General features: G+C 59.1%; 1 protein-coding gene across 1 annotated transcript in view; it reads right to left on the bottom strand.

Moving 5' to 3' along the window:
* The window catches only part of CAD (carbamoyl-phosphate synthetase 2, aspartate transcarbamylase, and dihydroorotase), a 50,242-nt gene that overhangs the window by 21,220 nt on the left and 4,622 nt on the right, over positions 1-24,400 (bottom strand). Inside the window, exons 5-14 of the mRNA XM_045010264.1 lie at positions 23,033-23,174; positions 22,416-22,587; positions 20,609-20,794; positions 10,894-11,006; positions 10,214-10,356; positions 4,654-4,785; positions 3,833-4,066; positions 2,678-2,899; positions 1,518-1,706; positions 413-537 (exon numbers count right to left, since the gene is read on the bottom strand). Coding sequence (XP_044866199.1) covers positions 413-537; positions 1,518-1,706; positions 2,678-2,899; positions 3,833-4,066; positions 4,654-4,785; positions 10,214-10,356; positions 10,894-11,006; positions 20,609-20,794; positions 22,416-22,587; positions 23,033-23,174 — 1,658 coding nt within the window. The remainder of the gene's footprint in view (positions 1-412; positions 538-1,517; positions 1,707-2,677; positions 2,900-3,832; positions 4,067-4,653; positions 4,786-10,213; positions 10,357-10,893; positions 11,007-20,608; positions 20,795-22,415; positions 22,588-23,032; positions 23,175-24,400) is intronic.

The following is a 24,400-nucleotide window of genomic DNA, read 5'->3' on the forward strand; positions in this document are numbered from 1 at the left end:
AGGGAGACGGAGGCCTCACTGGGGGAGGGACGGGGCAAGGCAGCTGAGCCCGGGAGCCAGGATGACTCTCCAGCGAGACGAGATGGGCAGCCCAATGTCTGGTCCCATCTGAAGCTGGACTGGCCAAAGCCCCAGGAGAGGGAACTTACCAGGCCCAGGGCTTTAGGGGGGACATGGTCTGGAAGGGGCAGTGACTCCCTGAGGAGTGTCCCCCGCTGCCTGTCTCACCCTCCCAGCACCCCCTGAGGAAGACTGGCCCGAGGAGGCCTGGACCCAGTGGCTCACGGCCTGGCTGCCGCCCTGCTCGCAGGCCGTGTGAGAAGCTCCCACCCCGCAGGCCAGGAGCCTTCTGGATTCTGCGCCACACCTGCCAGGGGACGTCGGCCCCCGGGCCCCACCCCAAAGCCATTACCTGAGGACGGGCAGGGGGATGCCCAGAGCTAGTTTGGCTGCCACGTAGGCCAGTGGGTAGCCGGTCGCCTTGCTGGCCAGGGCGGAGCTCCGCGAGAGCCGGGCGTTTACCTCGATGATGTAATACTGCGGGCAAAGAGAAGGGCACGAGATGCTGCTACAGCTGCCCAGACCCCGGCTCCTCCAGCTCCGGGGCCAGGCGGGGGCACAGAGCAGGGGCGCTGGACAAGGGGGGGGGGGGGATCAGGGGGCAATGCCCCACTCCCACTTTTTACCAGCAAGGAGCAGTGATGGGGAAAAGGATGGAGAGGAGCAAGCAGAAGGCAGGGCCTCGGGGGAAGGGGCAGCCTGGGGGCAGGGCCTCAGTTCAGTCACTGATGCCCCCACTTGAAGTTTTCGCTGCTCCTGGCACAGAGCCGGGCCAGGGATGCCGCGGCGCTCCACCAGCGCTCGCTGGAACGGCCGGAGCGGTGCCGGGGCAGCGGGCCGGGCCAGGGACGCTGCGGCGCTCCACTGGCGCTCGTCAGAACGGCCTGGAGCGGTGTGGGGCAGCAGGCCGACCCAGGGATGCTGCGGCGCTCCGCAGGCACTCGCTGGAACGGCCGGGAGCGGTGCCCAGGCAGCAGGCTGGGCCAGGGATGCCGCGGTGCTCCGCCAGCGCTCGTCGGAACGGCCTGGAGCAGTGTGGGGCAGCAGGCCGGGCCAGGGACGCCGCGGCGCTCCACTGGCGCTCGTCAGAACGGCCTGGAGCGGTGCCGGGGCAGGCCGGGCCAGGGACGCCGCGGCGCTCCGCCGGCGCTCATCGGAACGGCCTGGAGCGGTGTGGGGCAGCAGGCCGGGCCAGGGACGCCGCGGCGCTCCGCCAGCGCTCGTCGGAACGGCCTGGAGCGGTGCCGGGGCAGGCCGGGCCAGGGACGCCGCGGCGCTCCGCCGGCGCTCGTTGGAACGGCCTGGAGCGGTGCCCGGGCAGCAGGCCGGGCCAGGGACGCCGCGGCGCTCCGCCGGCGCTCATCGGAACGGCCGGAGCGGTGCCGGGCAGCAGGCCGGGGCTGTCCCACAGTCCCGGGCCCCATGCGATCCAGGCTGGGCCGCTGGCCAGCTCTCACCTGCTCCGACTCGGGGTTCAGCGCGTACTGGATGTTGCACTCGCCCACGATGCCCAGGTGCCGGACCACCTTGATGGCCGTGTGGCGCAGCATGTTGTACTCCCGGTCGTTCAGCGTCTGGCTGGGAGCCACCACGATGGACTCGCCCGTGTGAATGCCCAGCGGGTCCAGGTTCTCCATGTTACAGACCTGCCGGGGGGAAGCGTTTCACCCACTGCCCCTTGCTGCGGGGAGGGAGGCCGCTCGGCCGCCCCAGCCCGGCCTAGAGTGGCGCAGAGACGCGGGGCCCCGGCCCCAGGCTGCTCTCAACAGGCCCTGAGGTGGGAGCAGCCGAGTGCAGTCTGGGGGCTTTGCCACCCTCTGATGCCCACGGCCCCAGCACGCTGGGCACGGGGGGCACTGCGAGGGGCGGGGCAGATCCCCAGCCCAGGTGCCCCCACGGGGCACATTAGGGACACGCCAGCCCCTCCCCCGCCCCCAGGCCAGGCTGGGGACTGGAGTCAGAGCCAGGCCCCAGGCCAGCACGCAACTCCCGCCCAGCCTCCTGGGGGCGCCAGAGCTGGCAGATACCCAGCCCCCAGCACACGCATGAGGCCGGGGAGCCCGATGGGGATGGGGATGGGGATGGGGCCCCTTCCTGCTGCACCCTACACCCAGCCCAGCTCACCAGCCTGCCCCTCCCTAGAGCAATCCCCTCCCCTGGTCCCCCCTGGGCACCCCCCAGTTCCCCCTGCCCTGGGTGCCCCCCACCCATCCGCCCCCTTCCCTGGGCACTCCCCAACTCCCCCTGCCCCAGCTGCCCGCCACCCCGGGCACCGCCCAACTCCCTCCCCTCTGCAGCTCCCCCTGCCCAGGTGCCCCCTGGGCAACTCCCGCCCAGCCTCTGGCGCCCCCAGGAGGCTGGGCGGGAGTTGCGTGCTGGCCTGGGGCCTGGCTCTGACTCCAGCCTCCCCATGGCAGCTCCCCCTGCCCGGGTGCCCCCCCACCCTGGGCACCGCCCAACTTCCTCCCCACCACAGCTCCCCCTGCCCCAGGTGCCCCCCCGACCCTGGGCACCGCCCAACTCCCTCCCCTCTGCAGCTCCCCCTGCCCGGGTGCCCCCCACCCTGGGCACTCCCCAACTCCTTCCCCACGGCAGCTCCCCCTGCCCCCCTCCTTACGGTGATGCAGTTGTCGTAGGCGTCGCGCACCACCTCGTACTCGATCTCCTTCCAGCCCTTCAGGGACTTGTCCACCAGCACCTGGGAGGTGTGCGCGAAGGCCTGGCTCACCAGCGCCGTCAGCTCCTCCCGGCTGTTGGCGAAGCCAGAGCCCAGGCCCCCAAGGGCGTAGGCCGAGCGCACCAGCACCGGGTAGCCCAGCCTCGAGGCCGCGGCCAGCGCCTGCCAGGACCAGACCAAGGAGTCAGAGGGGCCGAGTGGGGCTCGGGGCCGGGCAGCAGGGCTAGCGCTGCACTGTGGGGCAGCAAGGGGCAGCAGAGAACAGAGGCGGCACTGCAGGGGGCTGTGCTATGGGGGGACAGTGGAGGCAGTGGGGGGAGGGGGAGCAGTGAGGGTGGGGGCTGTGCTGCAGGGGGAAGTGCTGGGGGGGGCATGGCGTGGGGGGGGGGCAGCTGGACTCACTAGGCAGAGCTCACGGGGTGAGGCAGGAGCCCAGGGGCTCGGAGGCGTTGTGGCGCCAGCCCCGAGGGGACAGGGGGGCCCCCAGGGGCAGGGGCGGCTCTAGGTTTTTGGCCGCCCCAAGCAGTCATGCCCGGGAGGCGCCCCCGAGCCGCGGGAGCAGCAGACCTCCCGCGGGCATGACTGCAGAGGGTCCACTGGTCGCGCGGCTCGGCTGGACCTCCCGCAGCTGCGGGCGGTTCGCAGGTCCGGCGGCTCCGGTTGAGCTGCCGCAGTCATGCCTGCGGGAGGTCCAGCCGAGCCGCGGGACCAGCGAACCGTCCACAGTCATGCCTGCGGGAGGTCCACTGGAGCCGCCGGCCGAGCGTCCCCTCCGCAGTCATGCCTGCGGCAGGTCCGGTCGTCCCGGGGCTCCGGTGGACCTCCCGCAGGCATGACTGCGGCAGGTCCGCCGGCCCAGCCTGCCGCCCCCCCGGGAAAGGGCCGCCCCAGGCGGGTGCTTGCCCCGCTGGGCTCTGGAGCCGACCCTGCCCAGGGGGGCTGCCTCACTAAGGGACTGTCTGAAGCTGGAGCACAGCAGGGATCCTGGGGAACCCCAACAACCGCCCCTCCAGGGCGGGGCCCCTCGTTGTCCAGGCCCCCACCTTGTACCTGGTTCCAGGGAGGGGCCCCCCATTGTCCGCCCCCCGCCAATACCTGCTCCAGGGAGGAGGCCGCCTCGCTGGGGGCCACGTGCTCGTCGATCTCCTCCATCTTTTCCACGAAGACCTTGCGATCCTCCGTCATCTCGATGGAGGCCATGGGCGTGCCCAGCACCCGCACCCGGTACCGGGCCAGCACCCTGCCCTGGGTCAGCGCCACCCCGCAGTTCAGCGCCGTCTGGCCCCCGAAGGTCAGCAGGATGCCGTCCGGCCGCTCGTTCTTTATCACCTGGGCGCACGGGAGGGGCTGGGACTGGGGGGCCGGCCCACAGCCAGGGTCCCCCCCAACCCCCAGGGGAGGGGCTGGGACTGGGGGTCCGGCCCAGAGCCAGGATCCCCCCCAACCCCCAGGGGAGGGGCTGGGACTGGGGGGCCGGCCCAGAGCCAGGGTTCCCCCCAACCCCCAGGGGAGGGGCTGGGGCTGGGACTGGGGGGGCCGGCCCAGAGACAGGATCCTCCCCAACCACCAGGGGAGGGGCTGGGACTGGGGGGCCAGCCCAGAGACAGGATCCTCCCCAACCACCAGGGGAGGGGCTGGGACTGGGGGGCCGGCCCAGAGCCAGGGTTCCCCCCAACCCCCAGGGGAGGGGCTGGGACTGGGGGGCCGGCCCAGAGCCAGGATCCTCCCCAACCCCCAGGGGAGGGGCTGCGACTCGACCCGAGCCAGGATCCTCCCCCTGCCCCTGGGGGCAGTTTGCCAAGTGGTTTTCAGGGAGCCCTGGACTCCTGGCCACACCCTGCGCCCCACAGGGCGGCTCCCCTCAGCCCCAGGCCAGTGCACAGGTCCCCCCATGGCCCCCCCAGGCTGGGGCTGACCTGCGTGACGTACTCCGGCGTGAGGGGCAGGAAGTACACCTTGTCGGCCAGCCCCTTGGAGGTCTGCACCGTGGCGATGTTGGGGTTGATCAGCACCGTCTGGATGTTCTCCTCCTTCAGCGCCTTGATGGCCTGGGGGGGGGAGGGGGGAGCACCGTGACAGCCCAAAGTGTCCCTCCCCCCGTATCCCTCCGCCACCCTCTGCCCCTTCGCCCAACCCTCCCCCCGTATCCCTCCGCCACCCTCTGCCCCTTCGCCCAACCCTCCCCCCGTATCCCTCCGCCACCCTCTGCCCCTTCGCCCAACCCTCCCCCCGTATCCCTCCGCCACCCTCTGCCCCTTCGCCCACCCCTCCCCCCGTATCCCTCCGCCACCCTCTGCCCCTTCGCGCAACCCTGCCCCCGTATCCCTCCGCCACCCTCTGCCCCTTCGCCCAACCTTCCCCCCGTATCCCTCCGCCACCCTCTGCCCCTTCGCCCAACCCTCCCCCCGTATCCCTCCGCCACCCTCTGCCCCTTCGCCCAACCCTCCCCCCGTATCCCTCCGCCACCCTCTGCCCCTTCGCCCAACCCTCCTGTCCCCATATCCCTCCACCACCCTCTGCCCCTTCACCCAACCCTCCCCCCGTCCCTTCACCCAACCCTCCCCCGTATCCCTCCGCCACCCTCTGCCCCCTCACCCAACCCTCCCCCCATATCCCTCCCCGCATCCCTTCGCCCAACCCTCCCCCCGTATCCCTCCCCACGTCCCTTCCCCCAACCCTACCCCCGTATCCCTCCGCCACCCTCTGCCCCTTCACCCAACCCTCCCCCCGTATCCCTCCCCACGTCCCTTCGCCCAACCCTCCCCCCGTATCCCTCCGCCACCCTCTGCCCCCTCACCCAACCCTCCCCCCATATCCCTCCCCGCGTCCCTTCGCCCAACCCTCCCTCCGTATCCCTCCCCACGTCCCTTCGCCCAACCCTCCCCCCGCATCCCTCCGCCACCCTCTGCCCCTTCACCCAACCCTCCCCCCGTATCCCTCCCCACGTCCCTACGCCCAACCCTCCCCCGCTATCCCTCCGCCACCCTCTGCCCCCTCACCCACCCCTCCCCCCATATCCCTCCCCGCGTCCCTTCGCCCAACCCTCCCTCCGTATCCCTCCCCACGTCCCTTCGCCCAACCCTCTCCCCGTATCCCTCCGCCACCCTCTGCCCCTTCGCCCAACCCTCCCCCCGTATCCCTCCGCCACCCTCTGCCCCTTCACCCAACCCTCCCCCCGTATCCGTCCCTTCGCCCAACCCTCCCCCCGTATCCCTCCGCCACCCTCTGCCCCTTCGCCCAACCCTCCCCCCGTATCCCTCCGCCACCCTCTGCCCCTTCACCCAACCCTCCCCCCGTATCCCTCCGCCACCCTCTGCCCCTTCGCCCAACCCTCCCCCCGTATCCCTCCGCCTCCGTCTGCCCCTTCGCCCAACCCTCCCCCCGTATCCCTCCCCGCATCCCTTCGCCCAACCCTCCCCCGTATCCCTCCCCGCGTCCCTTCGCCCAACCCTCCCCCCGTATCCCTCCGCCACCCTCTGCACCTTCCACCAACCCTCCCCCCGTATCCCTCCGCCACCCTCTGCCCCTTCGCCCAACCCTCCTGTCCCCGTACCCCTCCGCCACCCTCTGCCCCTTCGCCCAACCCTCCCCGCATATCCCTCCGCCACCCTCTGCCCCTTCGCCCAACCCTCCTGTCCCCATATCCCTCCGCCACCCTCTGCCCCTTCCACCAACCCTCTGCTCAAACCCCTCTGCCAACTTCTGCCTCTTCCCAACCCTCGTATCCCTCCACCACCCTCTTCCGCCGTAACCCTCTTCCTGACACAAGGAAAAAGGGAAAGCAGTAGAACAGAGACCCTGGACTTCAGAAAAGCAGACTTTGACTCCCTCAGGGAACTGATGGGCAAGGTCCCCTGGGAGAATAACATGACGGGGAAAGGAGTCGAGGAAAGCTGGCTGTATTTCAAAGAAACCTTATTGAGGTTGCAGGAACAAACCATCCCGATGTGTAGGAAGAAAAGTAAATATGGCAGGCGACCAGCTTGGCTTAACAGTGAAATCCTTGCTCGTCTTAAACACAAAAGAACAGCTTACAAGTAGTGGAAGATTGGACAAATGACCAGGGAGGAGTATAAAAGTATTGCTCAGGCATGCAGGAGTGAAATCAGGAAGGCCAAATCACACTTGGAGTTGCAGTTAGCCGGAGATGTTAGGAGTAACAAGAAGGGTTTCTTCAGGTATGTTAGCAACAAGAAGCAAGTCAAGGAAAGTGTGGGCCCCTTGCTGAATGAGGGAGGGAACCTAGTGACAGAGGATGTGGAGAAAGCTAGTGTACTCAATGCTTTTTTTGCCTCTGTCTTCACAGACAAGGTCAGCTCCCACACAGCTGCACTCTGCAGCACGGTATGGGGAGGAGGTGACCAGCTCTCTGTGGAGAAAGAAGTAGTTTGGGGCTATTTAGGAAAGCTGGACGAGCACAAGTCCATGGGGCCGGATGCGCTGCATCCGAGGGTGCTAAAGGAGTTGGCCGATGAGATTGCAGAGCCATTGGCCATTATCTTTGAAAAATCATGGCAATCGGGGGAGGTCCCGGATGACTGGAAAAAAGCTAATGTAGTGCCCATCTTTAAAAAAGGGAAGAAGGAAGATCCAGGGAACTACAGGCCAGTCAGTCTCACCTCAGTCCCTGGAAAAATCATGGAACAGGTCCTCAAGGAATCAATCCTGAACCACTTAAAGGAGGGGAAAGTGATCAGGAACAGTCAGCATGGATTCACCAAGGGCTAGTCATGCCTGACTAACCTAATTGCCTTCTATGACGAGATAACCGGCTCTGTGGATGAGGGGAAAGCAGTGGATGTACTATTTCTGGATTTTAGCAAAGCTTTTGATACAGTCTCCCACAGTATTCTTGCCAGCAAGTTAAAGAAGTCTGGGCTGGATGAATGGACGGTAAGGTGGATAGAAAACTGGCTAGATGGTCGGGCTCAACGGGTAGTGATCAATGGTTCCATGTCTAGATGGCAGCCGGTATCAAGTGGAGTGCCCCAAGGGTCGGTGCTGGGGCCGGTTTTGTTCAATATCTTCATTAACGATCTGGAGGATGGTGTGGACTGCACCCTTAGCAAGTTTGCAGATGACACTAAACTGGGAGGAGTGGTTGATACGCTGGAGGGTAGGGATAGGATACAGAGGGACCTAGACAAATTAGAGGATTGGGCCAAAAGAAATATGATGAGGTTCAACAAGGACAAGTGCAGAGTCCTGCACTTAGGACGGAAGAATCCCATGCACTGCTACAGACTAGGGACCGAATGGCTGGGTAGCAGTTCTGCAGAAAAGGACCTAGGGGTTACGGTGGACGAAAAGCTGAATATGAGTCAACAGTGTGCCCTTGTTGCCAAGAAGGCTAATGGCATTTTGGGTTGTATAAGTAGGGGCATTTCCAGCAGATCGAGGGATGTGATCATCCCCCTCTACTCAGCACTGGTGAGGCCTCATTTGGAGTACTGTGTCCAGTTTTGGGCCCCACACTACAAGAAGGATGTGGATAAATTGGAGAGAGTCCAGCGGAGGGCAACAAAAATGATTAGGGGGCTGGAGCACATGACTTATGAGGAGAGGCTGAGGGAACTGGGATTGTTTAGTCTGCAGAAGAGAAGAATGAGGGGGGATTTGATAGCTGCTTTCAACTACCTGAAAGGGGGTTCCAAAGAGGATGGATCTAGACTGTTCTCAGTGGTAGAAGATGACAGAACAAGGAGCAATGGTCTCAAGTTGCAGAGGGGGAGGTTTAGGTTGGATATTAGGAAAAACTTTTTCACTGGTAGGGTGGTGAAGCACTGGAATGGGTTACCTAGGGAGGTAGTGGAATCTCCTTCCTTAGAGGTTTTTAAGGTCAGGGTTGACAAAGCCCTGGCTGGGATGATTTAGTTGGGATTGGTCCTGCTTTGAGCAGGGGGTTGGACTAGATGACCTCCTGAGGTCCCTTCCAACCCTGAGATTCTATGATTCTATGAACCCCCTCGCAGGGCCGGCTCCAGGCACCAGCCGACCAAGCACGTGCTTGGGGCGGCACCTTGGGGCAGGGCGGCGCTTGGGTTTTGGTTTTGGTTCGTCGGGGCAGCGCTGGAGGGTGTTTTTTTTGTTTCGGCGGCGTGGCGCTTGGGGCGGGGCGGGGGCTGGCGCGGTGCTCTGAGGGGGGTGGGGGCTGGTGCGGCGCTGGGGGGGGTGGGGGCACGACGTGGTGCTCTGAGGGGAGCGGGGCTTCGGGCGGCGTGGTGCTCTAAGGGGAGCGAGGGCTGGTGTGGCGCTCGGGGGCGGGGTACAGCGGGGCGGCGCTCTTCTTTTTTGCTTGGGGCGGCAACAAAGTTAGAGCCAGTCCTGCCCCCTTGGCCCCAACCCTCCCGACCCGTATCCCTCCGCCACCCTCTGCCCCTTTGCACCTCTCCCCTCTCCCCCCTTGCACTAACCGCGTGACACAATAACACCCTCTAACCCCCATGTTTGTACAACACACAACTATATACAAGTGGCCAAGTGCCTCGTGGGGTATGATTTGAGAAATCCTGATCTGCTGAGTGTCACTGTCCTGCTAATAGGTGGGTAGCAGCATCCTCTATGAAGGTGTGAACATCTGCTCTGTTCCGGCCCCGCGTGGTGAGTGTGGGGCAGGGGCGCTGGCTAGCGCCTCACAAACAACAAAGGGACTGACGCGGCCAAGCTGCTCAGAGACTCACCAGCAGGGGAGTTGGAAGCAAGACATTGACAGTTCCCCCAAGGACACTTGGCAGCTCCCGCAGGCCACGGGACTGCCTGGCCCTATGGCCCAGCAGAGACTTTTCCAGGACAGAGGGTCGGAGTATAAACGGGGGCAATCGACCTCTGCCCAGGCCGCGTGACCCCCTGAAAGGCAAAGAGCTAACGCTGAGCTGGGGAGAGGGGTCCCGGGCCGAAAGGAGACAGCCTGCGAAAGGTACCGCAGCACGCGGCCGAGCAGCTTGTTCTGCTCTTCCAATGACCAGCCCAGGCAAAGTGTCAGAATGAGCAGAAATAACAGGGAGCTCGGCGAGCTAACGCCTTCCACCTTCCAGGCCCCCAGTGCTTATAACCACGGCCCGCGCTCGTACACTTGGTTCAGCGTGCGAGCAGGGGACGAGCCGTCGCCCTTTGGCGGAGCCCGCATCGAGCCGGGGGAGGTGCACAGTTCTGGGGTGCAAGGCTGGGGGGTGTGTGGGAGTCGCCCTGGATACAGGTCACGACTGGCACTTCGCTGGGGAGCCTCTACATGCAGATGGCTCGAGAGCAGGGTCTGGAGGGGCTGCTGGTCGCTAGCAGAGCCGGGCTGGAGCCAGCCTGGGCTCGAGGGTTAAGGGGACACAGCAGCTCCACAGTCTAACTTGTACCCTGGGGGGTGTCAGCCCCCGCACCCCCGGCCCCCTTTGCACCAACTCCTCTACTCTCACATCCCCCTGCAGCCCCTGCCCCTGCCCCACCTCTCAGCGCCCAGGGCCCGAGAGCACCCAGAGGACTCACCTGCGAGCCGGAGTAGTCGAACTCCCCGGCCTGCCCTATGGAGAGGCCCCCCGAGCCCAGGATAAGCACCTTGCGGGGCCGGGCTGCGTCCCTGTCCGCCGGGGGCTCCTTGTGCACCAGCCACTCCCGCAGCCTCTCGCGCACTGGGGAGAAAAGCCAGGCCCGGCGGCCGTTAGCCTGGCAGGGGATCAGGAGCATCCTCAGCATGGCCAAGGCTCAGGCCACGCTCCCACTGCGGACACCCAGCTAGGGCAGCACCCGGCTCTCCCCCCTGCTGGCATCACCACAGCCCGATGGTGCCACCCAGGGGGGCAGAGGGGCAGACACGCCGCTGCAGCCTGAGCCTGGTGCTGCTGCCGAGGCGGAGAGGCCAGGAACCTCCATGGAGCGGGGCCTGGCTCCCCGGGGTCCATGGCATCACGAGGGGCTCAGGGACACATTCCCTAGAGGTGCCCACGTGGCCCCAGTCACATCCAGGGGCCCCTCATCTGGAGCCTGCCCTTGCCTCAGAGGGTGGCATGGCACAGCAGCACCCATGGGGGCAGGGCCCTCCCCCCACTGCTCAGACACGAACCACCAGAGACCAGCCAGGCCGCAGGGGCCGGGGGAGTCTCCTCCCAGGGCACAGCCCGTCGGCCAGCACCCAGCTCAGCGCCCCCCAGGGCCAGGCCAACTCCCACCTGTTCTGGCGTTCTGGCTGCCAGCGCTCAGGTCCCGCACAGTCTCCAGGAAGACGTCAAAGAGGCCTACGAGGTCTGTGGGGCCGGCCCGGTGCTCTGGGTGAAACTGAACGCTGCAAGGGAGCAAGAGTGCCAGCCCGGGTCAGACACGCAGCGCTCCCCCCGCCCTGCCCCCCTCCAGCCCGGGTCAGACATCCCCACCACCCCGCCCGTGCCAGACACGCAGCGCTCCCCCCGCCCTGCCCCCCTCCCCCCCGCCAGCCCGGGTCAGACACGCAGCGCTTCCCCCCCACCGCCAGCCCGGGTCAGACATCCCCACCACCCCGCCCGTGCCAGACACGCCCCCCTCCCCCCCACCAGCCCGGGTCAGACACGCAGCGCTCCCCCCGCCAGCCCGGGTCAGACATCCCTGTCAGAGTCTACCCTCACTTGAAACTGGGGGGTTTCAAAGTGAGGACCCGCATGTCTTCCCCCACCCCAAAATCCTAGGGTAGGTCTCCCTTTTGCTGCCACCACCTCGGTCAATTACGTGGGCCGGGACACCCCTGTTTTCCCCCTGTCTCCCTTCAAAGACACTCCCTGGGGAACACAGATCAACTCACAGAGGAGGAACCTTCCCCCTCCCCTCTCTGCCCGGAGATAAGCTGTCTCACCACCGAGAGAGAACGTCTTAGTCCCTCCCCCTATATCCACAGTAGAAGGGATTTAATCAAATCTTTATAGAAAGAATTTATTAAAAGAAAAACAAGAAAATACAGAATCTCTATGAGTCCAAGCTGGACACTCATAGGGTATAACCTTGCTAAGTTCTGGAGAGAATCCCCTCTCCTTCTCAGTACAACCAGTACAAGCAGAATTAAGAATAATCAATAACAAACACACAGAATTGCAAACATAGGATCATTAGTTTAAGACACAACGTATCTTTCTAATACTCACTATCTTGGCTAGAAGAAATTAGTTCAGAAAGGTGGAACTTGAGAGACTTGATTAAATCATCTGGACTCTTGTAACTCCAGATGGCTAAAGACAATACACACACACAGAGGGAAAAAGTTCCCTCCTAGGAATTTCAAATTCTCTTCCCTGATTGGTCCTCAGGTCAGGTGCCCACCAGGTACTATGCTTTAACCCTTTACTAACTATTCATGACACGCCTCCCAAATCGCTACAGTGGGATCCACTGGCGGCGATTTCCTCCTAGAACTGTAAACAGACAGAGTAATAAAACACATGCACTATCACATAGACTACAAAGCATGAAAACATGTTAAGAACAGTTTTTAGCCACTTGATTCTGGGAAACTTTCACGAGAGAGTGCATCAGCAACTTTGTTGGAAGCTCCTGAAATGTGTTGAATGTCAAAGTCAAAGTCTTGGAGAGCTAAGCTCCAGCGGAGAAGTTTCTTGTTGTTTCCCTTGTTGGTGTGAAGCCACTTTAGCGCAGCATGGTCAGTTTGTAGCTGGAACTGCCGGCCCCAAACGTATGGGCGTAGCTTTTCCAGGGCATACACAATGGCGTAACATTCTTTTTCACTGATGGACCAGTGGCTTTCCCTCTCAGACAGTTTCTTGCTGAGAAACACGACAGGATGGAAGTTGTGATCCGGTCCTTCCTGCATTAGTACCGCTCCTACCCCACGTTCAGATGCATTGGTGGTAACTAGGAAGGGTTTGTCAAAGTCCGGGGCCCTTAATACAGGGTCCGACATGAGCATCGCCTTAAGCTGGGTAAAGGCTTTCTGACACTCATCAGTCCACTTAACTGCATTTGGCTGGGTTTTCCTGGTCAGATCAGTTAGTGGGGCAGCGATTTGGCTGTAGTGTGGTACAAATCGCCTGTAATATCCGGCCAAACCTAAGAAGGATTGGACCTGTTTCTTTGACCGTGGGACAGGCCACTGTTGGATAGCCTGCACCTTGGCCTGTAGGGGGTTGATGGTTCCTTGACCCACCTGGTGTCCTAGGTAAATCACTCTGTTTTGGCCTATTTGACACTTTTTGGCCTTAACAGTTAGTCCTGCCTGCCTGATACGCTCAAAAACCATTTTCAAATGTTCTAGGTGTTCGGGCCATGAATCAGAAAAAATGGCCACATCATCGAGGTATGCAACTGCACAGTCTCCCAATCCCGCTAGTAGACCATCTACCAGCCTTTGGAAGGTGGCAGGTGCATTCCGCAGTCCGAATGGAAGCACATTAAACTCATACACCCCTGCATGGGTGATGAATGCAGACTTTTCCTTGGTGGTTTCATCTAGTGGTACCTGCCAGTACCCCTTGGTTAAATCAATGGTAGAGATGAACTGGGCACGTCCCAACTTTTCCAATAGCTCATCAGTGCGTGGCATTGGATAGTTGTCTGGACGGGTGATAGCATTTAGCTTACGGTAGTCCGCGCAAAAGCGTATTTCCCCATCTGGTTTGGGAACCAGAATCACTGGAGATGCCCATGCACTGGTAGAAGGGCGGATGATACCCATCTCCAACATGTTGTCAATCTCCTGTTTAATAGCAACTTTGGCATGAGGTGACACCCGGTAGGGTGGTGTTCTAATCGGGTGAGCATTACCTGTGTCAATGGAGTGGCAGGTTTGCTCAGTCCGTCCTGGGTTGGCTGAGAACAAGGTGTCGAAGTGAGTGCACAGCTCCTTGATCTGTTGCCGCTGTCGACATTGCAGGGTTGTGGAGAGGGTCACCTCTTCCACACCACCATTTCTTTTACCTTCGTAGTAGACACCTTCAGGCCACTCGGTGTCATCTCCTTCCTGGACGGTAAACTGACAGACCTGTAATTCTCTGGGATAAAAGGGCTTTAGAGAGTTAACATGAAACACTTTAGGCTTTAAAGATGAATCAGGAAATGCTATGAGGTAGTTAACAGCTCCCAGGCGTTCCTGGACCACGTATGGTCCTTCCCAGGACGCTTCCATCTTATGGGCCTGTTGCGCCTTCAAGACCATAACCTGGTCTCCAACCTTGAAGGAACGCTCTCTGGTGTGTCTATCATACCAGACCTTTTGCTCCGCTTGAGCATCCTTTAAGTTCTCTCGAGCAAGGGCCCAAGAGTCTCGGAGGGTGTTTTGAAGGTTGCTTACAAAGTCCAGAATGTTAGTTCCTGGAGGGGGCGTAAACCCCTCCCATTGCTGCTTCACCAGCTGTAATGGCCCCTTAACCTCATGGCCATACACCAGCTAGAATGGTGAGAAACCTAAACTGGGATGTGGAACAGCCCTGTAGGCAAACAGCAACTGCTGTAACACTAGATCCCAATTATTGGAATGTTCATGTACGAATTTACGGATCATGGCCCCCAAAGTTCCATTAAACCTTTCCACTAGGCCATTAATTTGGTGATGGTACGGGGTGGCCACCAAGTGATGCACCCCATGAGTTTCCCACAGGTCTTTCATGGTCCCTGATAGGAAATTTGCTCCTGAATCTGTAAGAAGTTCAGAGGGCCAACCCACCCTGGTAAAAATGTCAGTTAAGGCCTGGCACACAGTTGTAGCCCTGGTGTTGCCTAGAGCTACTGCTTCCGGCCATCTGGTAGCAAAGTCCACAAAAGTCAGTATGTACTGCTTTCCTCTGGGGGTCTTCTTTGGGAAAGGACCCATAATATCCACAACTACTCGCTGAAATGGGACCTCCATTATGGGAAGTGGTTGGAGAGGGGCCTTGACCTGGTCTTGGGGTTTTCCTACCGTTTGGCATACCTCACAAGACCGGACGTAAGTGGCTACCGCCTTGCCCATCCCCTCCCAGTCAAAGGACCTTCCCAACCTGTCTTTGCTTCGCTTCACCCCAGAATGGCCACTAGGGTGATCATGGGCTAAGCTTAAGAGCTTTTCCCGGTACTTGGTTGGAACTAGCAACCGTTTTTGAGGATGCCAGCCCTCCTGGTGTCCACCAGAAAGAAATTCCTTGTATAAAAGTCCTTGGTCCACAATGAACCGGAATCGGTTAATAGAGCTGCGAGGCGGTGGGTTGCTGCGTGCCGCCGCCCATGCTTTCTTGAGGCTGTCGTCGGCTTCCTGCTCTGTCTGGAACGGTTCCCTTGAGGCGGGAGACACCAGTTCCTCTGGGAGCGATGTAGGTGATGAGGTTGTTTCCGTTGACTGTGAACCGCTCTCCACTGGTGCACAAGGTGATATTTCAGGCTCTGGCTGAGCCTCTTGGGTAGGGTTGTTTGCTTCTTCTGCCAGTTCTGTCTCGCTGGCGCCCTCTGGCGATGGTGTTGTAAGCGCTGGCGTCGGTGCTGGCGCCGGTTGCTCTTCCAGTTCCGGTTCTGGGACTGGATGTATTATGGCTGCTGTAGTTGTTGGTATGGGAGCCGGCTCCACCACCTCTGTCTGGGTCTCTGGTAACACAGACGGGGTCCCGGTGGATGGCTCAGGAACAGGGATGGGTCCGGCAGCTCGTCTGGCTTGGCTGCGTGTAACCACTCCCTCTGTTTTTTGCTGTTGAACGTGTCGGGCCAAGTCGTTCCCCAGTAGCATGGGAATCGCATGGTTGTCATAGACAGCAAAAGTCCACTTCCCTGACCAGCCCTTGTGCTGGACAGGTAAACGCACTGTAGGTAATGTTACAGGTTTTGACATGAAGGGGCAAATTGTCACTTTGGTTTTCTGGTTGATGAATTTGGGGTCCACGAAGGATCGGTGGATAGCTGACACATGTGCTGCAGTGTCTCTCCATGCGATGATCTCCTTTCCGTCCACTCTCAAAGTTTCCCTATGTTCTAAGGGTATTTGAGATACATCTATGTCCGGATCTCCTTGGTGTGAAGGTGCAAGGAGTTGCACTCGGTTTAGGTTCTTTGGGCATCTGGCTTTGATATGCCCCAGTTCATTGCATCGAAAACATCGCCCACTTGATGGGTCACCGGTTTGTGTTGGTCTACTGGAGACTGGTGGGGTAGAAGAAGAGGTAGGGTGTGACTGTCCTTGGGTTGTAGGTGTGGGCTTGATTGGCCCTCGATGGTAGGGTTTAGTCTCGGTGGGTACCTTGTGGGATTCGCTCCCCTTGGCAGTAGCTTTCGTGTTGTCTACCGATGCCATCCATCTGGCTCCAATCTCCCCTGCCTCAGTGAGAGATTTTGGTTTACCATCTTGTATGTAGCGTCTAATGTTCTCCGGAACACCATCTAGGAACTGTTCCATTAATATCAGGAGGTGTAAGTCGTCTATGTCCTTAACCTTGGATCCTGTTATCCAGGACAAATAGTGTTTTTCAAGGTAAGCAGCGTGCTGTGGAAATGACATCTCTGGTTTCCATTTCTGGTCTCTGAACCGCTGACGGGCGTGATCAGGGGTGATGCCCATTCTGAGTCTGGCCTTGGTGAGGAATAGTTGAAAGTCGTTCATTTGGCCCCTAGGCATTTCAGCTGCCACCAGGGCTAATTGTCCGCAGAGCTGTGGCCTCAGCTCTACCCTGTATTCTGATTCAGGAAGACGGTATCCCAGACAGGCCCTTTCAAAGTTTTCTAAGAAGGCCTCAACATCCTCACCTGCCCTGTAGGCGGGAAATTTTCTCCGAGAAGGTTGATCAGTAGGTTGAAGAGGGAGTGGATTGGTTGGGTGATTCTGCTTGAGCCTTTCTAATTCCAGTTCTTTGTCTTTCAACTCCATTTGTCTTTTGTGCTCAGCCTCTTTGGCTTGTATTTTCTCCATTTCCCTCTTGTGCTCAGCCTGTTTGATTTTGTCTTTCATCTCCAGCTCCTGGAGTTTAATATTTAAATCTTGTTGTTTTAAGTCCAGTTCTCTTTGTTTCGCATCCAGTTTAGATGCGTCCTTGGCACTCATTGTTTCTGTGTTCTGGGGCTGGCCACACCCCTCTGCAGGCAGTGAACTGTCTGTGGTGCTTGACAGTCCCTAACCCTGGCTATGATAACTTGGGTAAAGAAAGAGAAACAATCCTTTGTACAGCAAAGTGTGGTTTGTGTAATGTTACTGCTTTGTACTGAGAAAGAGGGAAAGATAAAAAAAAAAATTCTCTGTCTCCCTCTGCTCTGAGTTGCTGTACTCAGCAGCCCAGCTGAAAGGCTGCTGCTAACAATACCCCTGAGAAAAATCTGGTCTATTTCCTCAGGGATCTGTGTTCTCCTGCCTCCTGATCCTTTCAAAAGACACAGGGAAAAAAAACCTGGCCGGAGGGTTTCTCTCTCCCAAACCTGTTTTTCCCGCTGGATGGGAATGTACTTTGACGAGCACTTCCCCCCACCTTAGGAATCCTGAGTGATACCTGATATCACAAAGGAAGGACACACCTCTAGAGTGTAGCTGTATTGTCCTCACCCACAACTATTTCACATTTGGGGACAATATATATCTTCAAGTCAGTGGCACTGCTATGGGTACCCGCATGGCCCCTCAGTATGCCAACATCTTTATGGCTGACTTAGAACAACGCTTCCTTAACTCTCGTTCCCTAACACCCCTACTCTACTTGCGCTACATTGATGACATCTTCATCATCTGGACTCATGGAAAAGAAGCCCTCGAGGAATTCCACCGTGATTTTAACAATTTCCATCCCACCATCAACCTCAGCCTAGACCAATCCACACAAGCGGTCCATTTCCTAGACACTACTGTGCTAATAAACGATGGTCACATAAATACCACCCTATACCGGAAACCCACTGACCGCTATACTTACTTACATGCCTCCAGCTTCCATCCCAGACACACCACACGATCCATTGTCTACAGCCAAGCTCTAAGATACAACCGTATTTGCTCCAATCCCTCGGACAGAGATAAACACCTACAAGATCTCTATCAAGCATTCTTAAACCTACAATACCCACCTGCTGAAGTGAAAAAAACAGATTGACAGAGCCAGAAGAGTACCCAGAAGCCACCTACTACAGGACAGGCCTAAAAAAGAAAATAACAGAACACCACTAGCCATCACCTACAGCCCCCAACTAAAACCTCTCCAGCGCATCATCAAAGATTTACAACCTATCCTTAAAGATGATCCCTCACTCTCACAGATCTTGGGAGACAGGCCAGTCCTTGCTTATAGACAGCCTCCCAACCTGAAGCAAATACTCACCAGCAACCGCACACCATACAACATAAACACTAACCCAGGAACCTATCCTTGCAATAAAGCCCGATGCCAGCTCTGTCCACATATCCATTCAAGTGACACCATCACAGGACCTAATCACATCAGACACACCATCAGGGGCTCGTACACCTGCACATCTACCAACGTGATATATGCCATCATGTGCCAGCAATGCCCCTCTGCCATGTACATTGGCCAAACCGGACAGTCTCTACGCAAAAGAATAAATGGACACAAATCTGACATCAGGAATCATAACATTCAAAAACCAGTGGGAGAACACTTCAACCTTCCTAACCACTCAGTGACAGACTTGAAGGTGGCAATTTTGCAACAAAAAAACTTCAAAAACAGACTCCAAAGAGAGACTGCTGAACTTGAATTAATATGCAAACTAGATACCATTAACTGTGGTCTAAATAAAGACTGGGAATGGTTGGGTCATTACACCAATTGAATCTATTTCCCTATGTTAAGTTCTCCTCACACCTTCTATGGGCCATCTTAATTATCACTTCAAAAAGTTTTTTTTCCTCCTGCTAACGATAGCTCATCTCAATTGATTAGACTCTGCCTGTTGGTATGCATACTTCCACCTTTTCATGTTCTCTGTATGTATAAATATCTCCTGTCTGTGTGTTCCATTCTATGCATCCGAAGAAGTGAGCTTTAGCTCACGAAAGCTCATGCTAAAATAAATTTGTTAGTCTTTAAGGTGCCACAAGTACTCCTGTTTTTTTTGCAGATACAGACTAACACGGCTGCTACTCTGAAAGCTGTATTCAGCGTAGCCCAGTTGAAAAAAAACTGCCTCTATCAATGGGTTCGAAACTCCGCTGCCACCATGTCAGAGTCTGCCCTCACTTGAAACTGGGGGGTTTCAAAGTGAGGACCCGCATGTCTTCCCCCACCCCAAAATCCTAGGGTAGGTCTCCCTTTTGCTGCCACCACCTCGGTCAATACGTGGGCCGGGACACCCCTGTTTTCCCCGTCTCCCTTCAAAGACACTCCCTGGGGAACACAGATCAACTCACAGAGGAGGAACCTTCCCCCTCCCCTCTCTGCCCGGAGATAAGCTGTCTCACCACCGAGAGAGAACGTCTTAGCCCCTCCCCCTATATCCACAGTAGAAGGGATTTAATCAAATCTTTATAGAAAGAATTTATTAAAAGAAAAACAAGAAAATACAGAATCTCTATGAGTCCAAGCTGGACACTCATAGGGTATAACCTTGCTAAGTTCTGGAGAGAATCCCCTCTCCTTCTCAGTACAACCAGTACAAGCAGAATTAAGAATAATCAATAACAAACACACAGAATTGCAAACATAGGATCATTAGTTTAAGACACAACGTATCTTTCTAATACTCACTATCTTGGCTAGAAGAAATTAGTTCAGAAAGGTGGAACTTGAGAGACTTGATTAAATCATCTGGACTCTTGTAACTCCAGATGGCTAAAGACAATACACACACACACACACACACACACACACACACACACACAGAGGGAAAAAGTTCCCTCCTAGGAATTTCAAATTCTCTTCCCTGATTGGTCCTCAGGTCAGGTGCCCACCAGGTACTATGCTTTAACCCTTTACTAACTATTCATGACAATCCCCACCACCCCGCCTGTGCCAGACACGCAGCGCTCCCCCCCCCCACCAGCCCGGGTCAGACACCACCTCCCACCCATGCCAGACAAGCAGTGCTTCCCCCCCTCCCCGGCCAGCCCAGGTCAGACACACACTGCCGCGCTCGCCCGCCTGGGTCACACACAGACTGCTGCACCCGCCCGCCCCGCCCGCTTGGGTCAGACACCACCACCACCGATGTGATGAGTAGGGACTGTCTGTGTGGGGGATGGAAGAACCGGGGAGGACTTTGGGTGAGGGACAGGTGCTCAGCCTGTAACCTGAGCCAGGGAGCAGGGAGGCGTGTCAGCACCTTTGCCCGGGAAGCTGGACAAAGGAAGGGGCCGGCTGGAGGGAGTTAGTTTAGTTTTCGGTTTGGGGCTGGGTGGTTGGAATTCAGGGAATCCCAAGCTGTGGACTAAGCTTCCTGAACCCCAGAAGGACTCGATTGAGAGGTCCTGGTTGTGCCCACAAGCTCTGCTGTAGCCTGTGTTCCTGTTGTCCAATAAACCTTCTGTTTTACTGGTTGGCTGAAAGTCACTGAGAGTCCCAGGAAGAGGGGTGCAGGGCCCTGACTCCCCCGCACTCCATGACAACCCCACCTGTGCCAGACACGCAGCGCTCCCCCCCCCAGCCTGGGTCAGACACGCACTGCCGCGCTCTGCCAGCCTGGGTCAGACACCACCCCCACCCCACCCATGCCAGACACGTAACGCTCCCCCCCTCCCCCAGCCCTAGTCAAACACGCGCTGCTGCGCCCCACCAGCCCAGGTCAGACACCCCCACCGGTGCCCGACATGCAGCGCTCTCCTCCCCCGCCCCCCACGACATGCACCGCCCCACCCTTGCTAAGACCCTGCTACGCAGCACCAGACCCGGGGCACCACAAGCCATGACACAACCAGTCTCCTCTGCTCCCTGACATCGCTGCGGGGCCATCCAGGCACAGCTGAGCCGGATGCCGTCCCCTGGGGCACCCAAGATCCCCCCACCGCGCTCCCACCTGAAGAAGGGCTGGGTGTGGTGCACCAGGCCCTCGTTGGAGCGGTCGTTGGCGTTGGTGAAGAGCACAGCCCAGCCCGGGGGCAGGCTACCCGGCTCCACCGCGAAGCCGTGGTTCTGCGAGGTGATGAAGCAGCGCTGGGAGTCCTCGTGGATGCAGGGCTGGTTGTGGCCTCGGTTCCCGTACCTGGGGGCGGGAGGGAAGGGGTCAGCAAGGGCCCAGGCCCCAGCCCTGGGGAGCTTGTGACTAGCTGGTCACAGCCCCCCACCCTTGGGTATGGGCGGCTCGCCCGAGGCTCTGCCCAGGGAGTGAGGAGCCCGATGGAGCCATGTGGGGCAGGCTCATGGGAGATGGGAGCAGCGAGCAACAGGCCTCCCCCCGTCCCCTGCCGAGTGACCCCCCGGGCTGGGCGCAGCGTCCAGGGAGACAGGAGAGGGCTCCATGCCAGAGCCTGGTGCGGCGCCTGCTCCCCCCGGCTCTGTGATTTGATCCAGATCCTACATCCAGGGCATTGATAAAGCTGGGACACCAAACCAGCGCCAGAACAGACCCCTGCGGAACCCCACGCAAGACCCCCCTGCCATCGACACCGTCCCATTCACAGGGACTCGCTTTGTGGGCCTCCGACAAGCTCTGAGCATAGGAACAGCCACGGTCCATCCAGCCCAGTATCTGTCTGCCGACAGTGGCCAATGCCAGGTGCCCCAGAGGGAGTGAACCTAACAGACAATGATCAAGTGATCTCTCTCCTGCCATCCATCTCCATCCTCTGACGAACAGAGGCTAGGGACACCATTCTTACCCATCCTGGCTAATAGCCATTGATGGACTTAACCTCCATGAATTTATCCAGTTCTCTTTTAAACGCTGTTCTAGTCCCAGCCTTCACAACCTCCTCAGGTAAGGAGCTCCACAAGTTGACTGTGCGCTGCGTGAAGAACTTCCTTTTATTTGTTTTAAACCTGCTGCCCATTAATTTCATTTGGTGACCCCTAGTTCTTGTATTATGGGAATAAGTAAATAACTTTTCCTTATCCACTTTCTCCACATCACTCATGATTTTATATACCTCTATCATGTCCCCCCTTAGTCTCCTCTTTTCCAAGCTGAAGAGTCCTAGCCTCTTTAATCTTTCCTCGTATGGGACCCTCCCCAAACTCCTAATCATTTTAGTTGCCCTTTTCTGAACCTTTTCTAGTGCTAGAGTATCTTTTTTGAGGTGAGGAGACCACATCTGTACACAGTATTCGAGATGTGGGTGTACCATGGATTTATATAAGGGCAATAAGATATTCTCAGTCTTATTCTCTATCCCCTTTTTAATGATTCCTAACATCCTGTTTGCTTTTTTGACCGCCTCTGCACACTGCGTGGACATCTTCAGAGAACTAATCTACGATGACTCCAAGATCTTTTTCCTGACTCGTTGTAGCTAAATTAGCCCCCATCATGTTGTATGTATAGTTGGGGTTATTTTTTCCAATGTGTATTACTTTACATTTATCCACATTACATTTCATTTGCCATTTTGTTGCCTAGTCACTTAGTTTTGTGAGATCTTTTTGCAGTTCTTCACAGTCTGCTTTGGTCTTAACTATCTTGAGCAGTTTAGTATCATCTGCAAACTTTGCCACCTCACTGTTTACCCCTTTCTCCAAATCATTTATGAATAAGTTGAACTCTGTATCCAGGTAATGCAGCTCTGCCGAGCCCGCCTTGCTCCAGCAGCCCCCAGCTGGATGAGCAGGGGAGCTCCACGCTGGGCATGCAGTGGGGCAGGGGGAGGGCTCAACCCCCGCACACTCACTTCATCTTGTAGGTCTGGGCGCCGATGGCCAGTGCGAGCAGCTGATGCCCCAGGCAGATACCGAAGACGGGCTTGGGCTGGGGCTCAGCCAGCAGCCGGCGCAGGTTGGCGATGGTCTGTGAGCACGAGAGCGGGTCCCCGGGCCCATTGCTGATAAACAGCCCGTCAAACTCTGCAGGAACAGGACGGGTCAGCAGCAGGGCAGCACCCATGATCCCCCCAGCCTCCCTGATAGCCCCACCCCCTGGGGTGCCCCCACCATCCCCCACCCCTCTGGGGCACCCCCACCTCCCCGATATCCCTGCCCCCGGGGCACCCCCACCTTCCCCCACCCCCGCCTCCCTGATATCCCTGCCCCTGAGCGCCTCCACCTTCCCCCACCCCCGCCCCCCCGGGGTGCCCCTGCCTTCCCCTGCGGCATCCCAGCCCCCACGGCACCCCTGTGCCAGCAGCCCCCCGCACTGGGCACCCTGCCCCGTCAGCACCAGGGGCCCTACGCTCAGCCACCCCCAGCACCCCACACGTGCCGGGCACACTGCCCGGTACCCCACACTGGACACGACACCCTCAGCTGCTCTCACTGATGGGTCCCAGCCCCCGCCACCAGAGCCCCTCACCTGCACTGTCCAGGGGGTGGTCCCAGGGCACCACGGTCACAGCCGCCCCCCGCTGGCACAGGCACCGGAGCTGGTTGAACTTCAGGCCACAATCCACAGCCGTGATCCTGACCGAGCCGCTGGGGTTGAACACTCTGGGTTCCTGTGGGGAGAAGGGATGAAGGAGGCCAGTGGCAGGCCAGTCAAGACCAGTGCGGCTCCCTGCCCCACCCTGGAGCTGAGGGGAGAAGGGCACGGTGTGAGGGGAGGAGCCCGGGGTCACAGATCCACGGGAACAGATGCTACGCCCCAGCTGGGAACAGTCTCTTGTGGGACCTCCTCAAGGGCCAGAGCCCCAGGGGTCCCACTCTTCCTGAGGGTCGGCCCCGCAGCCGCACTGCCTCCAGCCCCCGGCTTCGCACCAGGAGCTGAGCCGCGGGAACCAGACGCCTCACCAGGGAGCCCTGCCCACTCCTCAGGGACATCCAGGCAGGACTTGCAGCGACACCGCCCGGCGCTTGGCAAACGGAGCAGGGTTTATTCGTCACCCGGAAGCGGCATCGGCAGCTCTCAGGTTAGCCCGGAGAAACGAAGGTTAAAGCGAGTCCGTTCTGGTCCAGCCAGAGCCACCCACCAGCCAAGCTGGAGTGACTCCGCTTGGGGATCCGTGTCTCCCTCAGACACCTGCTTCAGCGCTCGCCTCCTCCGGCATCCCCCCCCTTCGGTCCCTGCCTGGCCTGGCCTGCACTAGGAACGTCCCTGGGCGCAGCTGCGTGTCTCGGGGTGTGGAAAACCCAGTCCCACAGCTCTGCCGCCCAGCCGCCCGCGCAGACAGCGAAAGGCGTCTCCTGTCGGCCTCCCTCCCTCCCGGCCAGCACTGGGCTTGCAGTGGTGCCATGGCACCGTGGGGCCCGGGCCAGACTCAGAAGGGCCTTGGCCCCAGACCGGGGCCCTGCCCCACACAGACCCCACCCCCACTCAGCCTCTCCCATGGCTCAGCCCACTGCACCACCACTCCCCCACCCCACCCCCGCACCCTGCAAGCGGCAGGCAGGGCCTGGGGCAAAGCGGGAGGGGGGGACAAGGCCTTGGGGCAGCAGAGGGAGGGGACCGAGACCCACAGAAGGTCAATCCGGCCCTGCTCCCGCCTGTGGGGGCGGTGGGTTGCCCAGACCGAGGGGGACGCCCTCCTCTGAGGCGGCACAGACACGCCCTCAGCCCTTCCTTCCCCCCCGGGGGCCTCTGCTCAGGCGCCCGCTGGGGGAGGGACCTTCCTCCAGGGCCACTGGGGCGTTCCAGTGTCCCCTCGGCGGGTTCCCCACAGCACGTGCCAGCTGCTCCTTACGGACCCATTCGCCACGGCCCAGCCAGCCAGGCGACACCCCCACC

The sequence above is a fragment of the Mauremys mutica genome, chromosome 3 (assembly GCF_020497125.1).
Source record: "Mauremys mutica isolate MM-2020 ecotype Southern chromosome 3, ASM2049712v1, whole genome shotgun sequence".
Lineage (NCBI taxonomy): Eukaryota > Metazoa > Chordata > Testudines > Geoemydidae > Mauremys > Mauremys mutica.